This window comes from Entelurus aequoreus, linkage group LG03, assembly GCF_033978785.1.
Source record: "Entelurus aequoreus isolate RoL-2023_Sb linkage group LG03, RoL_Eaeq_v1.1, whole genome shotgun sequence".
Taxonomy (NCBI): domain Eukaryota; kingdom Metazoa; phylum Chordata; class Actinopteri; order Syngnathiformes; family Syngnathidae; genus Entelurus; species Entelurus aequoreus.
In genome coordinates this window covers 93928504-93955162 of record NC_084733.1, presented here as the reverse complement: position 1 = coordinate 93955162, position 26659 = coordinate 93928504, and the positions used below count along the sequence as shown (strand labels likewise).

General features: G+C 37.2%; 1 protein-coding gene across 1 annotated transcript in view; it reads left to right on the top strand.

The window, feature by feature from the left end:
- Positions 1-4339: 4339 nt before the first annotated feature.
- The window catches only part of mfsd4b (major facilitator superfamily domain containing 4B), a 29967-nt gene continuing 7647 nt past the window's right edge, over positions 4340-26659 (top strand). The window contains exons 1-3 of the mRNA XM_062043281.1: positions 4340-4618; positions 12306-12474; positions 12585-12701. Coding sequence (XP_061899265.1) covers positions 4343-4618; positions 12306-12474; positions 12585-12701 — 562 coding nt within the window. The 5' untranslated portion in view covers positions 4340-4342. The remainder of the gene's footprint in view (positions 4619-12305; positions 12475-12584; positions 12702-26659) is intronic.

Below are 26659 nucleotides of genomic sequence, written 5' to 3'. Positions count from 1 at the left end.
GGAAAGTGTCAAATATCATTAAAGTGAACATTTGTATGTGACGTGTGTGACTATCAATAACTTGACATTATTCAGGCTAAACCAGGGGTCGGCAACCCAAAATGTTGAAAGAGCCATATGGGTGATGGCGGACCTACGTCACTTCCGCCTACCAATCCCCTAGCAACCGGGAATTCGTTGAAAACAAACCAGCTCACAGCGAACACAGCTTCGACAGAAAAAGCATTTAACGAGCGTTGTGGCTTGGAAGTCGGCGTTAAATCCTTCATTTACGCATTTTTACTTATTCGCATATCGTGTGAAAAAACGAAAATGTATTATTTGCGTCAGACTCGTCTCAGTGAACTTTAAAGCTTCTCAGGCTTAGCTTAGCTTGCTAGTTAGCTTAGCCTGCGCGCTACTAAGAAAGAGACGCGGAAGTTATCAACAACAAGATCAAGTGTTAGTGTATAAAATATTGAGAGATTTGAGGGCTACATGTATTGAATGGCAACATGAAAGTTATAGGGTTTATTGGTTTTTAAAAACCCAACTGTTAAGTGCAAATTTAAACGAAACCGGTTTTCGAAAATAGCTAGCTAGGCTATAGACTATATAGTATATTACTTACTTAACTTAATCCTCTTCTTCCCGGATGGGAAATAAGGCTTCGACGACTCGACGCCATTCATCTCGCTGCTGTGCTCGTCTCTGTGCCTCGCCCCATGCAAGCTTCATCTCTTTCAGCTCCCCTTCAACTGTTCTTCGCCAGGTGTTCTTTGGCCGCCCTGGCTTACGTTTTCCCGGTGGTGTCCATCTTAACGCTGCCTTTGGTATCCTCTCGTTGTCCGGTTTTCGAAAATAGCTAGCTAGGCTATAGACTATATAGTATATACCGCATGTTATTTTTGTACAACAACAACTTCAGCTGTCGAACGTTATAAGGTACAAATTCAACAAGTACAACATTAGCACGGACGGTATAGCCAAGTTGTGGTTAAGAAGGTGGATTTTTGTTCCTTATATTTACCAGAAACGAAGTGATCCGAACACACGACCCGGGACTTTGGGGGACTCCAGTGAGAACCGTCCTCGTTTTCCCGGTGTAAAGCTGCGAGCCATTTGTCTCGTCTCTGTGGGCTTTTATCACGCTTTGGCAGAACAAAATACAACCTTTGTTTTCCCTGTTTCCAGTTGTGGTTAGCACAACCAAAAACAACACAGTTTTTCAGCATTTTGGAGGCGGAATGACGGGTTTAACCAGCGTAGGTCGACAGGTTAAAGAGTAATGGCGACGGTTTGGTTGCTATGGCTCGAAGAACCCGTATGTAGCTCAGTTGCCCGGATGTCGGCCCTCACCCATTGGACCAAAAATACAAAAACAAATCTGTCTGGAGCCGCAAAAAATTAAAAGCCATATTACATGTGTCATGAGATATACATTTAATTAAGAGGACTTAAAGGAAACTAAATGAGCTCAAATATAGCTACAAATGAGGCATAATGATGCAATATGTACATATCGCTAGCCTAAATAGCATGTTAGCATCGATTAGCTCGCAGTCATGCAGTGACCAAATATGTCTGATTAGCACTCCACACAAGTCAATAACATCAACAAAACTCACCTTTGTGCACTCATGCTCAACGTTAAAAGTGTGGTGGACAAAATGAGACAGAAAAAGAAGTGGCATAAAACACGTCCTAGAAAGTCGGAGAAAGTTAAACATGTAAACAAACTATACGGTGAGTTCAAGGACCGCCAAAATAAGTAGGACAAAACGGCGCTCGCCAAATACTCGAATCAGTGAAGCATGTTTAATATAAACAGTGTGCTTTATAACAATTAGGGAGGTTTGTGTCATGTTTGTCCTCCTACAGAAACCATACTAAAACAAAAAAACAGATTTTTTTTTCCCCTCATCTTTTTCCATTCTTCATACATTTTTGAAAAATCTCCAGAGAGCCACTAGGGCGGCGCTAAAGAGCCGCGCGTTGCCGACCCCCGGGCTAAACAGAACATCAACATAGGTTTATTATGTCAATAAAACTGCTAATATTAATTCAGTGTAAAGTTACTACTTTATTCTACAAATGTGGTCCATGTAGTATCACTGGAGACTGAGGAGAGTATTCACTGTGCTTCACAACCTTATTCCAAAATGGAATAAAGTCATTTTTGTCCTCAAAATTCTACACACAAGAACCCCATAATGACAAGATGTTATTTTTAAATGAGCAAATGTATTCAACCTAAAGACATGCGTAAGTATTCATGTCTGTGCATTGCTGCGTTCATCTTAGTCTAGTCAGGGAGGCGACCAAGACCATGGTCACTCTGTCAGAACTACAGCATTCCTCTGCGGAGAGAGGAGAACCTTCCGGAAGGCAATCCAGCAGTCAGGTGGATTGTGTGGTAGAGTGACCAGACTGAAGACATTTCTTAGTCAAATGCACCCGAAAGACTCTCAGACCATGAGGGACTACATTCTCTGGTCTGATGAGTCAAACATTGAACTTTTTGGCGTGAATGCCAGGCATGACGTCATGTTTGGATGAAACCAGGCACCGCTCACCACCAGGACGATACCATGCCTACAGTGAAGCATGGTGGTGGTGGCAGCATCATGATGTGGGCTTGTTTGGCACTAACATGAGTATTTCAAACATGCATGTATACAACATGATACATCACAATTCCCACTTTCTCTACTCAGCATGTACATTTACATGACATTTTCCTTCCAGCAATGATTGACTAAACTGTCAATAAAATGCTAAATTAATCATAACTTTTGCACTTAAAAAAATGTCCTCTATTACTTTATCTCCAGGCGTATTCTGTTGGTTGGATTTTCATTACTGCCACAAGTGGGGAAAAGGTGTATTACAACTAAGTACACACGGCCCACAGCTGAGAAAGAGATGTTTTTTGGCGGCCCAGCCCTATGGCAATAATGAATTTTTCTTATAGATATGAACGTTTACCAGGAAATGTGCATTGTAGAAACCATTTCTTCTTTTTAAAAAAGGCGTATTATAAGTACTAAGCTACTAAAGGGACATGGGGGAATTTTTTTTTTTAATAATTTTTTTGAATTTTTAAAAAAAAAATGTAAGACGAGAAACTTTTTATAAAGTTATAAATAAAAAAAATTAAAACATTTTATTTTAATTGATTTATTTTTTTAGACATGTATCTTGTGCGCATGAGAAACTATCTTGTGCGCACAGATGTCTAAAAAATAAAATAAAAATAAAAATTTTAAAAAGTTTTCTTTTTTTTTTAATAACTTTAGAAAAAGTTTCTCGTGCGCACGAGATAGTTTATCTAAAAAAATTTTTTTTTAAATAAATAAAAATTATCCCCCCATGTCCCTTTAGGGCAGGGGTGTCAAACTCATTTTAGATGGGGGCCACATGGAGAAAAATCTACTCCCAGGTGGGCCGGACAGGTAAAATCACGGCACGATAACTTAAAAATAAAGACAAATTCAGATTGTTTTCTTTGTTTAAAAATAGAACAAGAAAATTCTGAAAATGTACAAATCATAATGTTGTTGTTTTTTTTTTTACACTTACATGTTGCGGTTAATAGTATTCTATCTTTATTTGTCGTTATTTATATTTTCTGAATACATTATGTGATAATGTTCATCAGTCAACTCATTGGTGTTAATTTTCAATCTATTACGATAAAAAAATTATATCAAAATCAAATTACAGGATGTCATTCATGTAAGTTTGCTCATTTTCCTTAACTGGTGCACTAACATCATGTGGTTTATTTTATTTTTTTACATATGTAGCATAATCTACAAAGATGCAAATAATTGCTATTGTGACATCTAGTGGACACATTTAGAACAGCAGTTTCTTTCATTCAAAAATTTTGGTTCATTTTTATACTTAGCAAACTCATCCCGCGGGCCGGATAAAACCTGTCCGCGGGCCTGATCCGGCCCACGGGCCGTACGTTTGACACCCCTGCTTTAGGGGCTCCGTACTAAACTGTAAAAAATTTCCTTTTTTTTTTTAGCAAATTAAAAAAAGGATCAACACAATTGTTGACAATTGTTGACAGTATTTGAAACGTCATTTAAAAGAGTAATATTCAACATTATGACAACATATATATCAACAAAGCAATAATACAAACAAAAATAAAGTTGTGGAAATAAACTGAAAAAAATGAATAAAAAAATAGACCTCATCATGTTAGCCTCGATCCTAGGATGACCTTGCGCTCGGTATCGACGCTGTCAACATCCGAGTCGATCCACCAATGGCATGACGTAGTGTGACGTGTTGGTTCTCTCTCTTTCCGCTCACGTGACACAACCGCCTGTTGATGACGTCAGCCATGTCGTCTTCCGCCACGGCGAAAAAGAAGCAGGTGCGTTTCGCGAGCGTGATGGAGGAGGACGAGGACACGCTGTTCGAGCAGGACACGCACACGGACACGCACACGCACACGGACACGCACACGGACACGCACCCCGCCAAGGCCGCCAGTGCTCGCTTGAAGGCGGCCAAGAGGAGCTTGGAGCCGGGCCAAGAGGTGCGAGTGCGAGGCGGGAGAAGAGGAGGACATGTCTGGATGGTCAGCATGACTCTCTGCGCCTCCTTCCTGGGACTGGTAACACTTGCAATTATTACATTGATATGATGTTTACTTGCAATTATTACATTGATATGATATTTGTTGTTATTCATACATTTAACTGATGTTTATGTTTATAATACAACTCAGCTTAGCACAGTTGTGCGCGCGCAGCAGGTGCCCGCGGCTTCATTGTATGTAACATCCCTTTTCTACACCTATTTCTTCATCTATTTATATTTTATTATATTGATTTATATTTTATTATCAATATTTATATTTATACACCTATTTCTTCATCTATTTATATTTTATTATATTGATTTATATTTTATTATTAATATTAATATTTCTACACATATTTCTTCATCTATTTATATTTTATTATATTTATTAATATTTTATTATTAATATTTATATTTCTACACCTATTCATCTATTCATATTTTATTATATTTATTTATATTTTATTATTTATATTTATATTTCTACACCTATTTCTTCATCTATTTATATTTTATTCTATTGATTTATATTTTATTATTAATTTTAATATTTATATTTCTACACCTATTCCTTCATCTATTTATATTTTATTATTAATATTTATATATGTATTTATATTTTATTATTAACATTTATATTTCTACACCTATTTCTTCATCTATTTATATTTTATCATTTATATTTGTATTTCTACACCTATTCCTTCATCTATGTATATTTTATTAATATTTATATTTATATTTCTACACCTATTCCTTCATCTATGTATATTTTATTATCAATATGTATATCTATATTTCTACACCTATTCATCTATTTATATTTTATTATTAATATTTATATTTCTACACCTATTTCTTCATGTATTTATATTGTATTATATTTATTTATATATTTATTTATATTTTATTATTTATATTTATATTTCTACACCTATTTTATTATCTATTTATATTTTATTATATTTATTTATATTTTATTATTTATATTTATATTTCTACACCTGTTTCTTCATCTATTTATATTTTATTATTAATATTTATATATTTATTTATATTTTATCATTAATATTTATATTTCTACACCTATTTCTTCATCTATTTATATTTTATTATTTATATTTATATTTCTACACCTATTCCTTCATCTATGTATATTTTATTATTAATATTTATATTTATATTTCTACACCTATTTCTTAATCTATTTATATTTTATTATTAATATTTCTATTTCTACACCTATTCCTTCATCTATGTATATTTTATTATCAATATTTATATTTATATTTCTACACCTATTTCTTCATCTATTCATATTTTATTGTTAATATTTATATTTCTACACCTATTTCTTCATCTATTCATATTTTATTGTTAATATTTATATTTCTACACCTATTTCTTCATCTATTTTTATTGTATTATATTTATTTATATATTTATTTATATTTTATTATTAATACTTATATTTATATTTCTACACCTATTCATCTATTTATAATTTATTATGTTTATTTATATTTTATTATTTATATTTATATTTCTACACCTATTTCTTCATCTATTTATATTTTATTATTAATATTTATATATTTATTTATATTGTATTATTAATATTTATATTTATATTTCTACACCTATTTCTTCATTTATTTATATTTTATTAATATTAATATTTATATTTCTACACCTATTCCTTCATCTATTCATATTTTATTATTTATATTTATATTTCTACACCTATTTCTTCATCTATTTATATTTTATTATATTGATTTACATATTTATTTATATTTTATTATTAATATTTATATTTCTACACCTATTTCTTCATTTATTTATATTTATTATTATTTATATTTATACACCTATTCCTTCATCTATTTATATTTTATTATTAATATTAATATTTATATTTCTACACCTATTTCTTCATCTATTTATATTTTATTATTAATATTTATATATTTATTTATATTTTATTATTAATATTTACATTTCTATTTCTACACCTATTTCTTCATCTATTTATATTTTATTATTAATATTTATGTTTATTTATATTTTATTATTAATATTTCTATTTCTACACCTATTTCTTCATCTATTAATAGTGTGAATGTTCCATTACATTCACACATGTTTCCTACACCTAAATTCATCTATTTATTACTCAACTTCATCTTCTTCTCCAGATGTTGGCGCTCTCTACCTTCCACATTTTTATCCCATTCAAAGCGTTCCAACTTCAAACTTTCCCTTGACAAATTCCAAAAAATTCCAAGAATTCCAGTTTTTCCGGGACATTTTTTCCCATTCTAAATGAAATGGCCATTTTTCAAACTTCCACCATTTCCACATTTTTCAACCTATTCAAACCATGATGAAAGATTCTAACACCAACTCATTCAGAATTTTTTTTTTTTTTTAGCATTTTCCAAAAAATTCCCAAATTTCCATAAAATTCCCATTGGAAAACATTTTTCAAAGTTCCACAATTCCCACATTTTTCAACCTATTCACACCATTCCACCTTCAACATATTCCACTCATCCTGGACATTCAAACTATAATATGTCCAAAAATTCCAGGAATTCACGTTTTTTCAAACTTTTTTTTTCACCCTTTTTTCTGTGGACTACTCCTTCCACATTTTTCAACCCACTTCAATCGTTCCACCGTCAAAACATTCCTCCATTTCTCAATTCAACATGTTACTTCTTCAGCATTTCTCCACCGACCGATTCGAAACATTTCATCACCAGCCATTTCAACTCATTCAGACCATTCAAGTTTTTTACCATTTTTCAAAAAAATTCCCAATTTTTTTTTGAAATTCCCATTGAAATGAATGGGACATTTTTCAAAGTTCCACAACTCCCACATTTTTCATCTGATTTAAACTGTTCTAACTTCAAAATATTCAGCCTGTTCAGGAATTGTGTGCTCACCTTCAACAATTATTTAAAAAAATTCCCGGATTTCCTAGAATTCCCAGTTTTTAGGGACATTTTCCCCATTCAAAATTAACTATCCATTTTTCAAACTTCCACAATCCTCACATTTTTCGTCCGATTCAAATCATTCCACCTTCAACACATTCCACCATGTTGGAAATTCGAACTTCCTTTTTTCCAAGTTAAAAAAAAAATTCCCGGATTTTCCAGAATTCCTGGTTTTCCAGAGCCCTATTTCCACCCTTTTTTCTGGCGACTACTCCTTCCACATTTTTCAACACATTTCAACCATTTCACCGTCCAAACATTCCTCTTAATCAGGACAAAAAACAAGGTAGTTTTTTAAACTAGAAAAATTCCTGGTTTTACCGAAATTCCAGGAATTCCCTAATACCATTTCACAATTCAACATGTCACTTCTTCAGCATTTCTCCACCGACCGATTCGAAACATTTCAACACCAGCCATTTCAACTCATTCAGACCATTCAAGATTTTTACCATTTTTCAAAAAAATTCCCAATTTTTTTCTGAAATTCCCATTGAAATGAATGGGACATTTTTCAAAGTTCCACAACTCCCACATTTTTCATCTGATTCAAACTGTTCTAACTTCAAAATATTCAGCCTGTTCAGGAATTGTGTGCTCACCTTCAACAATTATTTAAAAAATTCCCGGATTTCCTAGAATTCCCAGTTTTTAGGGACATTTTCCCCATTTAAAATGAATGATCCATTTTTCAAACTTCCACAATCCTCACATTCTTCAACCAATTCAAAACATTCCACCTTCAACACATTCCACCATCCTGGAAATTCAAACAACCATTTTTCCACGTTCAACACATTTCCAGGAATTCCTGTTTTTTTCTACCCTTATTTCCAACCTTTTTTTAGTGCCATGACTCCTTTCACATTTTTCAACCCATTTCAACTGTTCCACCGTCAAAACATTCCTCTTAACCAGGACAAAAAAAACAAGTTGGTTTAAAAACTTGAAAAATTCTCGATTTTCCCGAAATTCCGTAATACCATTTTTCAATTAAAAACTGTTCGTCCTTCAACATTTCTTGACCGATTTAAAACAAATTCCAACACCAACCAATTCAGCTCATTCAGGACATTTATGCTCCTAATCATTTTCAATAAACTCCCACTTTTCCCCAAAATTCCAGGAAGTTCCCATTGAAATGAATGGGACATTTTTCAAAGTTCCACAACTCCCACATTTTTCATCTGATTCAAACTGTTCTAACTTCAAAATATTCAGCCTGTTCAGGAATTGTGTGCTCACCTTCAACAATTATTGAAAAAATTCCCGGATTTCCTAGAATTCCCAGTTTTTAGGGACATTTTCCCCATTCAAAATGAATGATCCATTTTTCAAACTTCCACAATCCTCACATTCTTCAACCAATTCAAAACATTCCACCTTCAACACATTCAATTCATCCTGGAAATTCAAACAACCATGTTTCCACATTCAACACATTTCCAGGAATTCCTGTTTTTTTCTACCCTTATTTCCAACCTTTTTTTAGTGCCATAACTCCTTTCACATTTTTCAACCCATTTCCACCGTCAAAACATTCCTCTTAACCAGGACAAAAAAAACAAGTTGGTTTAAAAACTTGAAAAATTCTCGATTTTCCCGAAATTCCGTAATACCATTTTTCCATTAAAAACTGTTCGTCCTTCAACATTTCTTCACCGATTTAAAAACAAATTCCAACACCAACCAATTCAGCTCATTCAGGACATTTATGCTCCTAATCATTTTCAATAAAATCCCGCTTTTCCCCAAAAATTCCAGGAAGTTCCCATTGAAATGAATGGGAACTTTTTCAAAGTTCCACAACTCCCACATTTTTCATCTGATTTAAACTGTTGTAACTTCAAAATATTCAGCCTGTTCAGGAATTGTGTGCTCACCTTCAACAATTATAAAAAAAAATTCCCGGATTTCCTAGAGTTCCCAGTTTTTAGGGACATTTTCCCCATTCAAAATGAATTATCCATTTTTCAAACTTCCACAATCCTCACATTCTTCAACCAATTCAAAACATTCCACCTTCAACACATTCAATTCATCCTGGAAATTCAAACAACCATTTTTCCACATTCAACAAATTTCCAGGAATTCCTGTTTTTTTCTACCCTTATTTCCAACCTTTTTTTAGTGCCATGACTCCTTCCACATTTTTCAACCCGTTTCAACTGTTCCACCGTCAAAACATTCCTCTTAACCAGGACAAAAAAAAACAAGTTGGTTTAAAAACTTGAAAAATTCTCGATTTTCCCGAAATTCCGTAATACCATTTTTCCATTAAAAACTGTTCGTCCTTCAACATTTCTTGACCAATTTAAAAAAAAATTACAACACCAACCAATTCAGCTCATTCAGGACATTTATGCTCCTAATCATTTTCAATAAAATCCCACTTTTCCCCAAAATTCCAGGAAGTTCCCATTGAAATGAATGGGACATTTTTCAAAGTTCCACAACTCCCACATTTTTCATCTGATTCAAACTGTTCTAACTTCAAAATATTCAGCCTGTTCAGGAATTGTGTGCTCACCTTCAACAATTATTGAAAAAATTCCCGGATTTCCTAGAATTCCCAGTTTTTAGGGACATTTTCCCCATTCAAAATGAATGATCCATTTTTCAAACTTCCACAATCCTCACATTCTTCAACCAATTCAAAACATTCCACCTTCAACACATTCAATTCATCCTGGAAATTCAAACAACCATTTTTCCACATTCAACACATTTCCAGGAATTCCTGTTTTTTTCTACCCTTATTTCCAACCTTTTTTTAGTGCCATGACTCCTTTCACATTTTTCAACCCGTTTCAACTGTTCCACCGTCAAAACATTCCTCTTAACCAGGACAAAAAAAACAAGTTGGTTTAAAAACTTGAAAAATTCTCGATTTTCCCGAAATTCCGTAATACCATTTTTCCATTAAAAACTGTTCGTCCTTCAACATTTCTTGACCGATTTAAAAAAAATAAAAAAAAATCCAACACCAACCAATTCAGCTCATTCAGGACATTTATGCTCCTAATCATTTTCAATAAAATCCCACTTTTCCCCAAAATTCCAGGAAGTTCCCATTGAAATGAATGGGACATTTTTCCAAGTTGCACAATTCCCACATTTTCAAACCCTTCCACCTTCAACACATTCCACTCATCCTGGACATTCAAACTAACACTTTCCCAAGTTCCAAACCAAATTCCAGTTTTCCTGGAAATTCAAACTCTTCAACATTGAAACTATTCTTCAATCCATACTACATTCTGTCAGCATTTCACTTCAACTTCAACATTGGAGCATTCACACGCAATTCCTCCAGGAATTCCCTCATCTACTGTAGTTAATGTATGGATTTACTTTGAGCCTTTGAAAAATATCCACTATTTACAGTTTCGAATGTGCTCTACTGGTGTGTGGTTTCAGGGACATGTTTTCTGGTTACTTGTCAAACTTGTTCCTTAGCCGCTTACCAATGTAAAACAAATAACATACAAATACATTCAAATGAAATAACGGGTTTTCCCCTCCATTGCCAAGATACCTGTGGCGTTGGGGGCGTGGTTGGGGGCGTGGTCACCAACACGTCATCATAATGTGCTCTATGATTGTCTTCAATTGTAGTTATGCACCTTTAACATTGAGTGCCCAGCCGTAAAACAAGAATAATTGACTGAAATAATGTATATATACATTTAAAAACAAATATTTAGTGTTAACATATGATATTAAAAAAAAAAAAAAAAATCCATATATTTTGTTAAGGTTTGAAAATGAAAAATATCAAAAATGGCCCCCGCATGCTTGAATTTTTCCGTGTACGGCCCTCAGTGGAAAAAGTTTGGACACCCCTGCCATACATGAAAGAAAACCGAACACCTTCATGTTGCTTCCCCCCCTACACACTGGACTTTTACAAGCCTTCTTCTTGGTAGGTTTCAAAGACAGCTTTTGGTCTTCTCGCTGGGAACTCATTTCAACACAAAGTTTTTGTGATAACTCAAATAAAATGATTCTAACCGTAATAGGTCCGTGGACCGATTGGTACCGGGCCGCGGCCGCACAACAAATTTAAAAAAAAAATTTTTTTTTTTTTAAATTTTATTATTATTTTTTTTAAATCAAATCAACATAAAAACACAATATATACATTAAATATCAATATAAATCAATACAGTCTGCAGGTATACAGCCCGTAAGCACACATGATTGTATTTCTTTATGACAAAAAAAAAAAAAAAAAATTTTTTTTTTTTTTATATATATTTTTTAAATCAAATCAACATAAAAAACACAATATATACATTATATATCAATATAAATCAATACAGTCTGCAGGGATACAGCCCGTAAGCACACATGATTGTATTTCTTTATGACAAAAAAAAAAAAAAAAAAAATATTTTTTTTTTTTTTTTTTTTTACTACCCCCCCCCCCCCCCCCCCCCCGGTCCGTTGGACACATTTTCAAGCATTGACCGGTCCGCAAGTACAAAAAGGTTGGGGACCACTGGTTTACAGTACATGAATGACACGTGCATTTCAGTGTGAATCCAGGAAACCCAGTCAAAGTCACGTGCACACTTTGTGGGTGAGAACAGCGGGTAAGTACAAGAAGGCTTCACAGAAGACGAACATGAAGACGTTTTAGTTTGCAGACTGAAATGTGATCAGGGCGAGAGGAAGCGCGTCACTCGAAGGTTGTTGTCGTTGTAGGGTATGGGTATCTCCGTAGTGGGCCCCACCTTCGAGGACCTGGCTTTCAACGTGAAGAAGAACATCGCCAATATTTCCTACATCTTCGTGGGGCGATCTGCAGGCTACATCGGCGGTTCTGTCTTAGGAGGAATCCTTTTTGACTGCATGAACCCCAACCTTCTGCTTGGTGAGCCCTCCGTCACACCACTACGCACTACCACGGTTATTCAACTGACATGTTCCTACATTTTCTACAAAAAAATACATGTTTTTTTTGTGATCATCTTTCATGTGCAGGTATTTCCATGCTCTTCACTGCCTGTGGGATGTGTGCCATACCTTTCTGCAAGCACGCTCTGCTCCTCACCGCCTTCATGTCCACCATCGGGATCTCTATGGGTATTCTGGACACAGGTAGGATGACTTTTCTAGCAACCTCTGCTGATGTGACGCTCTTACGCTCTGTCGGCGTTGGCTTGTGATGATTTATACAACCTGTTTAGTGGAAAAGACAAAATGAATAAAAAGGTGAAATTCTACATGTTTTACATCGTTTGGTTACCTTTTGAGAGCCTTCAACTAATGACATTACTGTACTTCCAGGACATAAACTGCACATTCTACATCTTTGAAGGAAAAATATACACAGTGGTGGTGAAAAGTGTACGTACACGTGTAAAGGACATCATGTCATGGCTGTCTTGACTTTACAATCATTTCTTATGTTTTTGTGATGTAGTGATTGGAGCACATACTTGTTGTTGTGATGTAGTGATTGGAGCACATACTTGTTGTTGTTGTGATGTAGTGATTGGAGCACATACTTGTTGTTGTTGTGATGTAGTGATTGGAGCACATACTTGTTGTTATTGTGATGTAGTGATTGGAGCACACACTTGTTGTTGTGATGTAGTGATTGGAGCACATACTTGTTGTTGTTGTGATGTGGTGATTGGAGCACATACTTGTTGTTGTGATGTAGTGATTGGAGCACATACTTGTTGTTGTTGTGATGTAGTGATTGGAGCACATACTTGTTGTTGTTGTGATGTAGTGATTGGAGCACATACTTGTTGTTGTTGTGATGTAGTGATTGGAGCACATACTTGTTGTTGCTGTGATGTAGTGATTGGAGCACATACTTGTTGTTGTTGTGATGTAGTGATTGGAGCACATACTTGTTGTTGTTGTGATGTAGTGATTGGAGTACATACTTGTTGTTGTTGTGATGTAGTGATTGGAGCACATACTTGTTGTTGTGATGTAGTGATTGGAGCACATACTTGTTGTTGTGATGTAGTGATTGGAGCACATACTTGTTGTTGTGATGTAGTGATTGGAGCACATACTTGTTGTTGTTGTTGTGATGTAGTGATTGGAGCACATACTTGTTGTTGTTGTGATGTAGTGATTGGAGCACATACTTGTTGTTGTTGTGATGTAGTGATTGGAGCACATACTTGTTGTTGTTGTGATGTAGTGATTGGAGCACATACTTCTTGTTGTTGTGATGTAGTGATTGGAGCACATACTTGTTGTTGTTGTGATGTAGTGATTGGAGCACATACTTGTTGTTGTGATGTAGTGATTGGAGCACATACTTGTTGTTGTGATGTAGTGATTGGAGCACATACTTGTTGTTGTGATGTAGTGATTGGAGCACATACTTGTTGTTGTTGTTGTGATGTAGTGATTGGAGCACATACTTGTTGTTGTTGTGATGTAGTGATTGGAGCACATACTTGTTGTTGTGATGTAGTGATTGGAGCACATACTTGTTGTTGTGATGTAGTGATTGGAGCACATACTTGTTGTTGTTGTTGTGATGTAGTGATTGGAGCACATACTTGTTGTTGTTGTGATGTAGTGATTGGAGCACATACTTGTTGTTGTTGTGATGTAGTGATTGGAGCACATACTTGTTGTTGTTGTGATGTAGTGATTGGAGCACATACTTGTTGTTGTTGTGATGTAGTGATTGGAGCACATACTTGTTGTTGTTGTGATGTAGTGATTGGAGCACATACTTGTTGTTGTTGTGATGTAGTGATTGGAGTACATACTTGTTGTTGTTGTGATGTAGTGATTGGAGCACATACTTGTTGTTGTTGTGATGTAGTGATTGGAGCACATACTTGTTGTTGTTGTGATGTAGTGATTGGAGCACATACTTGTTGTTGTTGTGATGTAGTGATTGGAGCACATACTTGTTGTTGTTGTGATGTAGTGATTGGAGCACATACTTGTTGTTGTTGTGATGTAGTGATTGGAGCACATACTTGTTGTTGTGATGTAGTGATTGGAGCACATACTTGTTGTGATGTAGTGATTGGAGCACATACTTGTTGCTCACCAAAAAACATTCATGAAGTTTGCTTCTTTGATGAATTTATTATGGCTCTACTGAAAATGTGAGCACATGTGCTGGTTGTGGTTGCATTCATTAAATCAATGTATTGTTGGTTGCCAAAAAGTGATTCAACATAATATTTTAATATTGACACGTCTCATCTGTGCATGAATTAGTACAAAACCCCAAAAGCGGTGAAGTTGTCACGTTGTGTAAATGGTGAATAAAAAGAGAAATCCTTTTCAACTTATATTCAATTGAATAGACTGCAAAGACAAGATATATTAGCTCATTTGGACTTTCATGCCTGCAACATGTTTCAAAAAAGCTGGCACAAGTGGCAAAAAAGAGTGAGAAAGTTGAGGAATGCTCGTCAATACACTTATTTGGAACATCCCACAGGTGAGCGGGCTAATTGGGAACAGGTGGGTGCCATGATTGGGTATAAAAGCAGCTTCACAAACAAGGACGGGGCGAGGGTCACCACTTTGTCAACAAATGCCTGAGCAAATTGTTGAAGGACAACATTTCTCAACAAGGAATTGAGGGATTTCACCATCTACGCTCCGTAATATCATCAAAAGGTTCAGAGAATGTGGAGAAATCACTGCACGTAAGCCATGATATTACACACCTTGGATCCCTCAGGCATCAAAAAGCCACATCAGTGTGTAAAGGATATCACCACATGGGCTCAGGAACACTTCAGAACACCACTGTCAGTAACTACAGTTGGTCGCTACATCTGTAAGTGCAAGTTAAAACTCTACTATGCAAAGCCACAGCCATTTATCAACAACACCCAGAAACGCCATTGGCTTCGCTGGGCCCGAGCTCATCTAAGATGGACTGATGCAAAGTGGAAAAGTGTTCTGTGGTCTGACGAGTCCACATTTCAAATTGTTTTTAGAAACTGTGGAGACCAAAGAGGAAAAGAACCATGGGGACTGTTCTAGGGTGAAAGTGTAAAAGGTGTGATGGTATGGGGGTGTATTAGTGGTCAAGACATGTTCTAGGGTGAAAGTGTAAAAGGCAGCATGTGTGATGGTATGGGGGTGTATTAGTGGCCAAGACATGGGTAACTTACACATCTGTGAAGGCACCATTAATGCTGAAAGGTACATACAGCTTTTGGAGCAACATATGTTGCCATCCAAGCAACATTAACATGGACGCCCCTGCTTATTACAGCAAGACGATGCCAAGCCACGTGTTACAACAGCGTGGCTTCATAGTAAAAGTAAAGTAAAATATGAGAAGTGAGACTGTTGAACAACTTAAGCTGTACATCAAGCAAGAATGGGAAAGAATTCCACTTCAAAAATGTGTCTCCTCACTTCCCAAACCTTTACTGAGTGTTGTTCAAAGGAAAGGCCATGTAACACACTGGTAAAAATGCCTTTTTTGCAATGTGTTGCTGCCATTACATTCTAACTTCATGATTACCTGCCAAAAATAAGAAAGTTTGTCAGTGTGAACATGAAATATCTTGTCTTTGCAGTCTATTCAATTGAATATAAGTTGAAAAGGATTTGTTGTATTCTCTTTTTATTTACCTTTTACACAACCTGACAACTTCACTGCTTCTGGCTTTTGTAGATTACCCATCAGAAAATGACATATAAAGTACATCATGTCCTATTTAGGTGTTGAAGTAGCTTATAAAACGTAAAATCGAGCCCAAACTACAATTGAGTGGTGGCCAAAAAGTGATTGAAAGTAACATATTGATATTGACACACCTCATTTGTACATCTCCTAATGCTAGTCGGGTCATTTATGTACAGATGAGATGTGTCAATTTTAAAATATTACTTTAAATCCCTTTTTGGCAACCAACAATACATCAATTTGACGTCTACATCCAAACAATTCATTAATATTTATTATGTACATGAACAAATAAATATTGTGTGTAGCTTTTAGAGAAGAAAGAGGTTTCAGCACGAAATAAATAGTCCTTTACAATCTCATTAACGTCATAGAAATGGTCTGCATTTACAGCACAGGTACCCGAGACACACGCCTTACTAAACTTTCAACTTTCGTCTCGCCGGTTTATAGAATATTCTCCCAAATAAATGTCTTTGGAATCATTCAGATGGTTTATGTCAGGTTCAAACACTGATGACATTTATTAAACAAGACAAGAGGCAAAGAATCAAACAGAGACATAATTCAATTTGGACTCAATTTTGAGGAGAGACGCGGCCACTGTACTCTCTGTACAGTCTTGCACCACGCTCGGCTTTCTCCCCCCCCCCCACCCGACCACAGCTGCTTCCAGAGGGAAGGGGGTCGTAAACAGCGTTGCCTTTGGTTACCGAACAGTTCAAAAGAAGAGGTCGTGAAATAGTTCAAAAAGAGTTCGTAAAATACTTCAAAAAAGAGTTGGTCTGGAAATTGGGCAGATCCTGCCATCTGTCCGCTTTGAAGTCACAGTGGAGTTTTACGAGCCTCTTCCTGGTAGGCCCCAAAGACAGCTCCCGTCTCCCTGCCGGGAACTCAATGTAATACAAAGCTTTTGTGATCATTTAGAAACAATTATTCTAACAGTTTTTTTGCAAAAGTAAGACAAGCCTTTGTTCTTTGTGGTCAGGAATGGTTTTGGCCTTCCTTGGAACTCTGCCACGGATGCAGTTTTTGCCCAGTCGCTTTCTTCTGGTTGAGTCATGAACACTGACCTAGATTAGCAGGGGAGTTCTTCAGATGTTGTCCTGGGTTCCTTTGGGACCTCCCAGATGACTCCTTGCAGGCCACTTTTAGAAAGGTATACCCCTGTTCCATGTTTTCTCCTTTTGTGGAGAATGGCTCTGGAAATGGCTTACTACCCTTTCCAGACTGAAACATGTGAATTTCTTTATTTCTCACCTGTTCTTAAATTTCTTTGGATCGTGCAATTTTGTTGCAGCTTTTTGAGATTTCTTTTGGCCAATTTAGCTTTAATTCCGGACTATACGTCGCTACTTTTTTCTACGACGAACCATAATATAAATCATTTTGATAAAAATCAAGTAAAAAAACCCAAACTGAGGGTGTTTTGTTTGTGCTGTGGCGCCATCTTTTGGACGAATTGGCTCACTGTAGGTGCTGCAGTGTCCTTCCTTTTAGTGCTTTCAACAATCGCAAGTAGAAGTGTCGTTCGGTCTTCTAACCCAGTGTTTTTCAACCTTTTTTGAGGCAAGGCACATTTTTTTACATCAAAAAATGGTGGCCTCGTGGGCGGGCTCAGCTCAGGTTAGAGGCCAGCGAGAAGAGCTAGGTCTTAAGAAGGGTTTTGAAGACCCCCAGGCTCTGGGCTGACCTAATGTGGAGGGGAAGGCTATTCCAGAGCTTAGGGGCGGCAACAGAAAAGGCTCTGTCCCCTATGGTCTTTAGCCTGGATCTGTCCCCTATGGTCTTTAGCCTGGGTCTGTCCCCTCTGGTCTTTAGCCTGGATCTGTCCCCTCTGGTCTTTAGCCTGGATCTGTCCCCTCTGGTCTTTAGCCTGGATCTGTCCCCTCTGGTCTATGGCCTGGATCTGTCCCCTCTGGTCTATGGCCTCGATCTGTCCCCTCTGGTCTATAGCCTGGATCTGTCCCCTCTGGTCTATAGCCTTGATCTGTCCCCTCTGGTCTTTAGCCTGGATCTGTCCCCTCTGGTCTATAGCCTCGATCTGTCCCCTCTGGTCTTTAGCCTGGATCTGTCCCCTCTGGTCTTTAGCCTGGATCTGTCCCCTCTTGTCTATGGCCTCGATCTGTCCCCTCTGCTCTATAGCCTGGATCTATCCCCTCTGGTCTATAGCCTCGATCTGTCCCCTCTGGTATTTAGCCTGGATCTGTCCCCTCTGGTCTTTAGTCTGGATATGTCCCCTCTGGTCTATAGCCTGGATCTGTCCCCTCTGTTCTTTAACCTGGATCTGTCCCCTCTGGTCTTTAGCCTGGATCTGTCCCCTCTGTTCTTTAACCTGGATCTATCCCCTCTGGTCTTTAGCCTGGATCTGTCCCCTCTGGTCTTTAGCCTGGATCTGTCCGCTCTGGTCTTTAGCCTGGATCTGTCCCCTCTGTTCTTAAACCTGGATCTGTCCCCTCTGGTCTATAGCCTGGATCTGTCCCCTCTGGTCTTTAGCCTGGATCTGTCCCCTCTGGTCTATGGCCTGGATCTGTCCCCTCTGGTCTATGGCCTCGATCTGTCCCCTCTGGTCTATAGCCTGGATCTGTCCCCTCTGGTCTATAGCCTTGATCTGTCCCCTCTGGTCTTTAGCCTGGATCTGTCCCCTCTGGTCTATAGCCTCGATCTGTCCCCTCTGGTCTATAGCCTGGATCTGTCCCCTCTGTTCTTTAACCTGGATCTGTCCCCTCTGGTCTTTAGCCTGGATCTGTCCCCTCTGTTCTTTAACCTGGATCTATCCCCTCTGGTCTTTAGCCTGGATCTGTCCCCTCTGGTCTTTAGCCTGGATCTGTCCGCTCTGGTCTTTAGCCTGGATCTGTCCCCTCTGTTCTTAAACCTGGATCTGTCCCCTCTGGTCTATAGCCTGGATCTGTCCCCTCTGGTCTATAGGCTGGATCTGTCCCCTCTGTTCTTAAACCTGGATCTGTCCCCTCTGGTCTATAGCCTTGATCTGTCCCCTCTGGTCTATAGCCTGGATCTGTCCCCTCTGGTCTATAGCCTGGATCTGTCCCCTCTGGTGTTTAGCCTGGATCTGTCCCCTCTGGTGTTTAGCCTGGATCTGGGGACCACCAGCAGCAGTTGGTGTTAGGGCTCTAGACGAGGTATGATGATGCAGAAGCTCGGTCAGGTATTGTGGGGCCAGACCATTTAGGGATTTCAAAACAAATAAAAGTCATTTAAAATCAATGCGGTGACGGACAGGAAGTCAGTGGTGTGAGGCCAGGACTGGGGTGATGTGCCGGTGAGGAGACGGGCAGCCGCGTTTTGCACAAACTGCAGACAGCGGAGTGATGGCTGATCAATGCCAGCGTACAGTGACTTGTTGTTGTTGTTGTTGTCTAGCCGGTGTTTGATGTCTCCAGGTCGCTCTGGGAGAGATAGGCCTTGGTCTTTGCTAGGGTTCTGAGATGGTAAAAGCTGGTACTGACCACTGAGCTGACCTGCTTGGTGAATTTAAAGGCACTATTGAAGATCACTCCAGGATTTCTCACGGAGGACCAGATGTTTTCCCCCAGAGGACTCTAGAGCACTGACTAACGAGACTGGAGATGTTTCGCCGAAGATGATGATCTCGGTCTAGCTTGAGGAAGTATTAATGCCTTATTCTGCATGGCCTTACCAGTAAGCCATTAACTAAGAGTCTTCCCTCAATAACCTCAGAATTATTGCTTATTACTAAACCTAACCCTAACCCTTATATGTTCCCCTAACCCTAACCCTCATATGTTCCCCTAACCCTAACCCTTATATGTTCCCCTAACCCTAACCCTTATATGTTCCCCTAACCCTACCCCTAATATGTTCCCCTAACCCTTATATGTTCCCCTAACCCTAACCCTTATATGTTCCCCTAACCCTAACCCTTATATGTTCCCCTAACCCTTATATTTTCCCCTAACCCTAACCCTTATATGTTCCCCTAACCCTAACCCTAATATGTTCCCCTAACCCTTATATGTTCCCCTAACCCTAACCCTTATATGTTCCCCTAACCCTTATATGTTCCCCTAACCCTTATATTTTCCCCTAACCCTAACCCTTATATGTTCCCCTAACCCTAACCCTTATATGTTCCCCTAACCCTTATATGTTCCCCTAACCCTTATATTTTCCCCTAACCCTAACCCTTATATGTTCCCCTAACCCTAACCCTTATATGTTCCCCTAACCCTTATATGTTCCCCTAACCCTAACCCTTATATGTTCCCCTAACCCTTATATGTTCCCCTAACCTTAACCCTTATATGTTCCCCTAACCCTAACCCTAATATGTTCCCCTAAACCTAACCCTAATATGTTCCCCTAACCCTAACCCTAATATGTTCCCCTAAACCTAACCCTAATATGTTCCCCTAAACCTAACCCTAATATGTTCCCCTAACCCTAATATGTTCCCCTAAACCTAACCCTAATATGTTCCCCTAAACCTAACCCTAATATGTTCCCCTAACCCTAATATGTTCCCCTAAACCTAACCCTAATATGTTCCCCTAAACCTAACCCTAATATGTTCCCCTAACCCTAATATGTTCCCCTAAACCTAACCCTAATAAGTTCTCCTAAACCTAACCCTAATATGTCCCCCTAACCCTTATATGTTCCTCTAGTGTCCAACTAACTCTAAATTAAGTCTTTGTTACTAGAACTAATTGATGGTGAATATGTTCCCCGTACTAAAGTGTTACCAAAATAATGTAGATGTAATAAAAGTGAGTAGCTTTTTGAGGCACTCTGGAAGAAACATTACATTATTTGAACAAACAAAGCAGCAAATTAAAATACTTTTTAGAAGGTTTTATTTTGGAAGCCCTCCTAAAGTGACATCCTTTAACAGTCTAATCGACACTCCTTCAGTAAATACTCTCAGTGCTTTCTGACACTTTGGTATGGTTTTACTACTTCCTGCTTTGAATGAACCGCCCTACAGTATCTTGCCTCTGATTGGCCGGCCCATCATGTTTGACCTACCTTAGCCAATTATGACTCACCCACATATCAAACTAATCATGGAGTTTTTTAATTTAACCCAAAAAAATCATCATGGAATTTCTTAATTTAACCCAAAAAAATCATCATGGAATTTCTTAATTTAACCCAAAAAAATCATCATGGAATTTCTTAATTTAACCCAAAAAAAATCATCATGGAATTTCTTAATTTAACCCAAAAAAATCATCATGGAATTTCTTAATTTAACCCAAAAAAATCATTATGGAATTTCTTAATTTAACCCAAAAAAATCATTATGGAATTTCTTAATTTAACCCAAAAAAATCATCATGGAATTTCTTAATTTAACCCAAACATTCATGGAATTTCTTAATTTAACCCAAAAAAATCATCATGGAATTTCTTAATTTAACCCAAACAATCATGGAATTTTTTAATTTAACCCAAACAATTATCATGGAATTTCTTAATTTAACCCAAAAAAAATCATCATGGAATTTCTTAATTTAACCCAAACAATCATAGAATTTCTTAATTTAACCCAAAAAATCCTCATGGAATTTCTTAATTTAACCCAAACATTCATGGAATTTTTTAATTTAACCCAAACAATCGTCATGGAATTTCTTAATTTAACCCAAAAAAAATCATCATGGAATTTCTTAATTTAACCCAAACATTCATGGAATTTCTTAATTTAACCCAAACAATCATCATGGAATGTCTTAGTTTAACCAAAAAAAATCATCATGGAATTTCTTAATTTAACCCAAAAAAATCATCATGGATTTTCTTAATTTAACCCAAACAATCATGGAATTTTTTAATTTAACCCAAAAAAATCATCATGGAATTTCTTAATTTAACCCAAACAATCATGGAATTTTTTAATTTAACCCAAACAATTATCATGGAATTTCTTAATTTAACCCAAAAAAAATCATCATGGAATTTCTTAATTTAACCCAAACAATCATAGAATTTCTTAATTTAACCCAAAAAATCCTCATGGAATTTCTTAATTTAACCCAAACATTCATGGAATTTTTTAATTTAACCCAAACAATCGTCATGGAATTTCTTAATTTAACCCAAAAAAAATCATCATGGAATTTCTTAATTTAACCCAAACATTCATGGAATTTCTTAATTTAACCCAAACAATCATCATGGAATGTCTTAGTTTAACCAAAAAAAATCATCATGGAATTTCTTAATTTAACCCAAAAAAATCATCATGGATTTTCTTAATTTAACCCAAACAATCATGGAATTTTTTAATTTAACCCAAACAATTATCATGGAATTTCTTAATTTAACCCAAAAAAAATCATCATGGAATTTCTTAATTTAACCCAAACAATCATAGAATTTCTTAATTTAACCCAAAAAATCCTCATGGAATTTCTTAATTTAACCCAAACATTCATGGAATTTTTTAATTTAACCCAAACAATCATCATGGAATTTCTTAATTTAACCCAAAAAAAATCATCATGGAATTTCTTAATTTAACCCAAACATTCATGGAATTTTTTAATTTAACCCAAACAATCATCATGGAATTTCTTAATTTAACCCAAAAAAAATCATCATGGAATTTCTTAATTTAACCCAAACATTCATGGAATTTCTTAATTTAACCCAAACAATCATCATGGAATGTCTTAGTTTAACCAAAAAAAATCATCATGGAATTTCTTAATTTAACCCAAAAAAATCATCATGGATTTTCTCAATTTAACCCAAACAATCATGGAATTTTTTAATTTAACCCAAACAATTATCATGGAATTTCTTAATTTAACCCCAAAAAAATCATCATGGAATTTCTTAATTTAACCCAAACAATCATAGAATTTCTTAATTTAACCCAAAAAATCCTCATGGAATTTCTTAATTTAACCCAAACATTCATGGAATTTCTTAATTTAACCCAAGCAATCATCATGGAATGTCTTAGTTTAACCAAAAAAAATCATCATGGAATTTCTTAATTTAACCCAAACAATCATCATGGAATTTCTTAATTCAACCCAGTCAGTGTTGACAAGTTAGCGAGTAGTCACACCCATGTAGATTGTAGTCTTTTTAAAAGACGTGACGAGCGACAAATCTGATTAGCTATTCTGGGCTTGTTTACATATACTGTATATATTTATACACAGTAAATGACTAATTATTCTGTCTGTATTTGATAATTGACATTGAATTAGTCCATTTCAATTCAGTTGTGTGACAGAAGTAATAAAATGGTCGTTGACTCAAGTCTTTATATTGTCATGAGAGTACTATTGTAATAATAAGCTTTAATTATTGTCTGGCGCTACCATTTTGTTAACTTCATAACATGTTTTTGTTGTAAAATACATATAAAAACAGCCCAAAAAATGAGCATGAAAAATCAAGTCACTGTAATACTGAAGTTGTGTTATAAAGGAGTTGTAATGTACAGTACATCTATTAACGAGCTTATTAGTGTGTTTAGTGCAGGCCTGGGCCATTATTTTGACACGGGGGGCCAAATTTAGAGGAAAAAAGGTGTGTCTGGGGTTGGTATATCTATTTTTAGGAACACTAAAACAAAACCTCACAATGATGTCTGATTGAATGCTAAAATTCGGAATGGAATTTTACATTTTTTTACTGAACGAGACATCCAGAATGTACATGAAAATAAAGAATGTCGGATTTACAATATCAACTATGAACGATAAAACACTGAATATTGACAACATATGAACGTACCGTGAATTGATTAACGTGGACCCCGACTTAAACGAGTTGAAAAACTCATTGGGGTGTTACCATTTAGTGGTCAATTGTACGGAATATGTACTTCACTGTGCAATCTACTAATAAATATGTACTGTACTGTGCAATCTACTAATACAAGTAGTAAAGTTCTTGGTGGAAACGCTCCCCGCCCACACTGCTTGGTGCCTCGTCTGAGCTGCTGCGACGTAGATGACCATAGTAACTAATTAGATGACCATAGTAACTACTTAGATGACCATAGTAACTAATTAGATGACCATAGTAACTAATTAGATGACCATAGTAACTACTTAGATGACCATAGTAACTAATTAGAGGACCATAGTAACCAATTAGAGGACCATAGTAACCAATTAGAGGACCATAGTAACTAATTAGATGACCATAGTAACCAATTAGAGGACCATAGTAACCAATTAGAGGACCATAGTAACCAATTCGATTACCATAGTAACTAATTAGATTACCAAAGTAACTAATTAGATTACAATAGTAACTATGTAGATTACCTTAGTAACTAATTAGAGGACCATAGTAACTAATTAGAGGACCATAGTAACTAATTAGATTACAATAGTAACTATGTAGATTACCTTAGTAACTAATTAGAGGACCATAGTAACTAATTAGAGGACCATAGTAACCAATTATATGACCATAGTAACTAATTAGATGACCATAGTAAATAATTCGATGACCATAGTAACCAATTAGAGGACCATAGTAACCAATTAGAGGACCATAGTAACTAATTAGATTACCAAGTAACTAATTAGATTACAATAGTAACTATGTAGATTACCTTAGTAACTAATTAGGTGACCATAGTAACTACTTAGATGACCATAGTAACTAATTAGAGGACCATAGTAACCAATTAGATTACCATAGTAAATAATTTGATGACCATAGTAACTACTTAGATGACCATAGTAACTAATTAGATGACCATAGTAACTAATTAAATGACCATAGTAACCAATTAGATTACCATAGTAAATAATTATATTACAATAGTAACTATCTAGATCACCGGACCGATTGGTACCGAGCCGCACAAGAAATAAAAAATAAATATTTAATTTTTTTATTTTTTTTATTAAATCAACATAAAAAAACACAATATATACATTATATATCAATATAGATCAATATAGTCTGCAGGGATACAGTCCGTAAGCATTCATGATTGTATTTATTTATTCAAAAAAACAGAACAAAAAAAAGTATGACACATAGAATGGATCTGCTATCCCCGTTTAAATTTTAAAAAATTCATTTCAGTAGGCCTTTAACGAGGCAGGAGGGTCTTCCAGCTCTGGCTTTTACATGTTGTCCTAGCCGGTCCTTGCTAGCAAACGTGTGTGTGCATTGTTTACACAACCTACTTAATATGTCCGTGTGGAAACTCATTCGGTACACCTCCGTACTGAACCGGAACCCCCGTACCGAAACGGTTCAATACAAATACACGTACCGTTACACCCCTACTTACACATCAACATTCATGACATACAAAAGACATTTCATTAAAAATTCCTTTCCCGTGTTGAGGCGGACACCACTTGATGTGTGTAATGAAGACTTTGTGGTGTCCGGCAGGTGGACTTGTGGTCTCACTGAACACTTGGGGCCGGCGGGCTCAGCCTCACATTCAGGCTCAGCAGCTTGGCTTTGCGGTGGGCTCCTTCGTGTCGCCCATCATCGCCCAGCTGCGCTCCGGTCCCAGTACGCTCACTGGCTGCCAGACTGGGATGGCGCTGACCAACGCGTCCGGCAGAGACATCCCAGACTCCGCCAACCACCACAGGAGTTGCGGCTTCAAGTCCACGTGGGCTTACGTCCTGATCGGCTTGTTCAATCTTGTCAACGGCGTCCTCTTCTTCTCGCTGTACTTCCTCAGCGAGGTGTCGCCGGGCAAACCCCGCCAGCGGGAGAAGCCGAAACTGGCGAGACATCACACGGCTCTCATTGTCCTGCTCTTCTTCTTCTGCTTTGCCAGTGCGGGCGCTGAGATAACCTTTGCCTCCTTCATCTTCCCCTTCGCCAAGAAGTACGCTCGCATGGATCAGTCGCACGCCACTGGGCTGAACTCTTTGTTCTGGGCCATGTTTGCTCTCTGCCAGGGCTTTTCCATCTTCCTGGTGTCCTGCATGTATCCGGGGCACCGCCGTCTTCATCAGCTTGGTGGGCACCACCTTGTCCTCCTTGTTCCTCTGCCTCTTCAGCAAGGACGCGGTGGCACTGTGGGTGTGCACGGGTCTGTACGGGGCGTTCATGTCCTCCATATTCCCGAGCGCCATTTCCTGGTTGGAGCAGTACACCACGGTGACGGGTCGCTCCGCCGCCACTTTGATGGTGGGCGCAGCTCTGGGTGAGATGGTGCAGCCGGCTCTTGTTGGGTTTCTCTTTGGGAAAGTTGCAGGCCACCCCATGCTGATGTACATCTCCTTCGTCACGGCCTTCATCAAGTCCCTTATTTTCCCAGTCATGTACAAGCTGGTGTCGCCACCTTGGGGAAAGACCCGGACGCACCACGGGAGGAACCCGCCCGATGCCTGTAAGCACCGTCAGCCACTGCTGGATTCGGAAGCAGTTGCCGATCACGAGGACGAGTCCGCCCACTGGATGACTGCGGACGTGG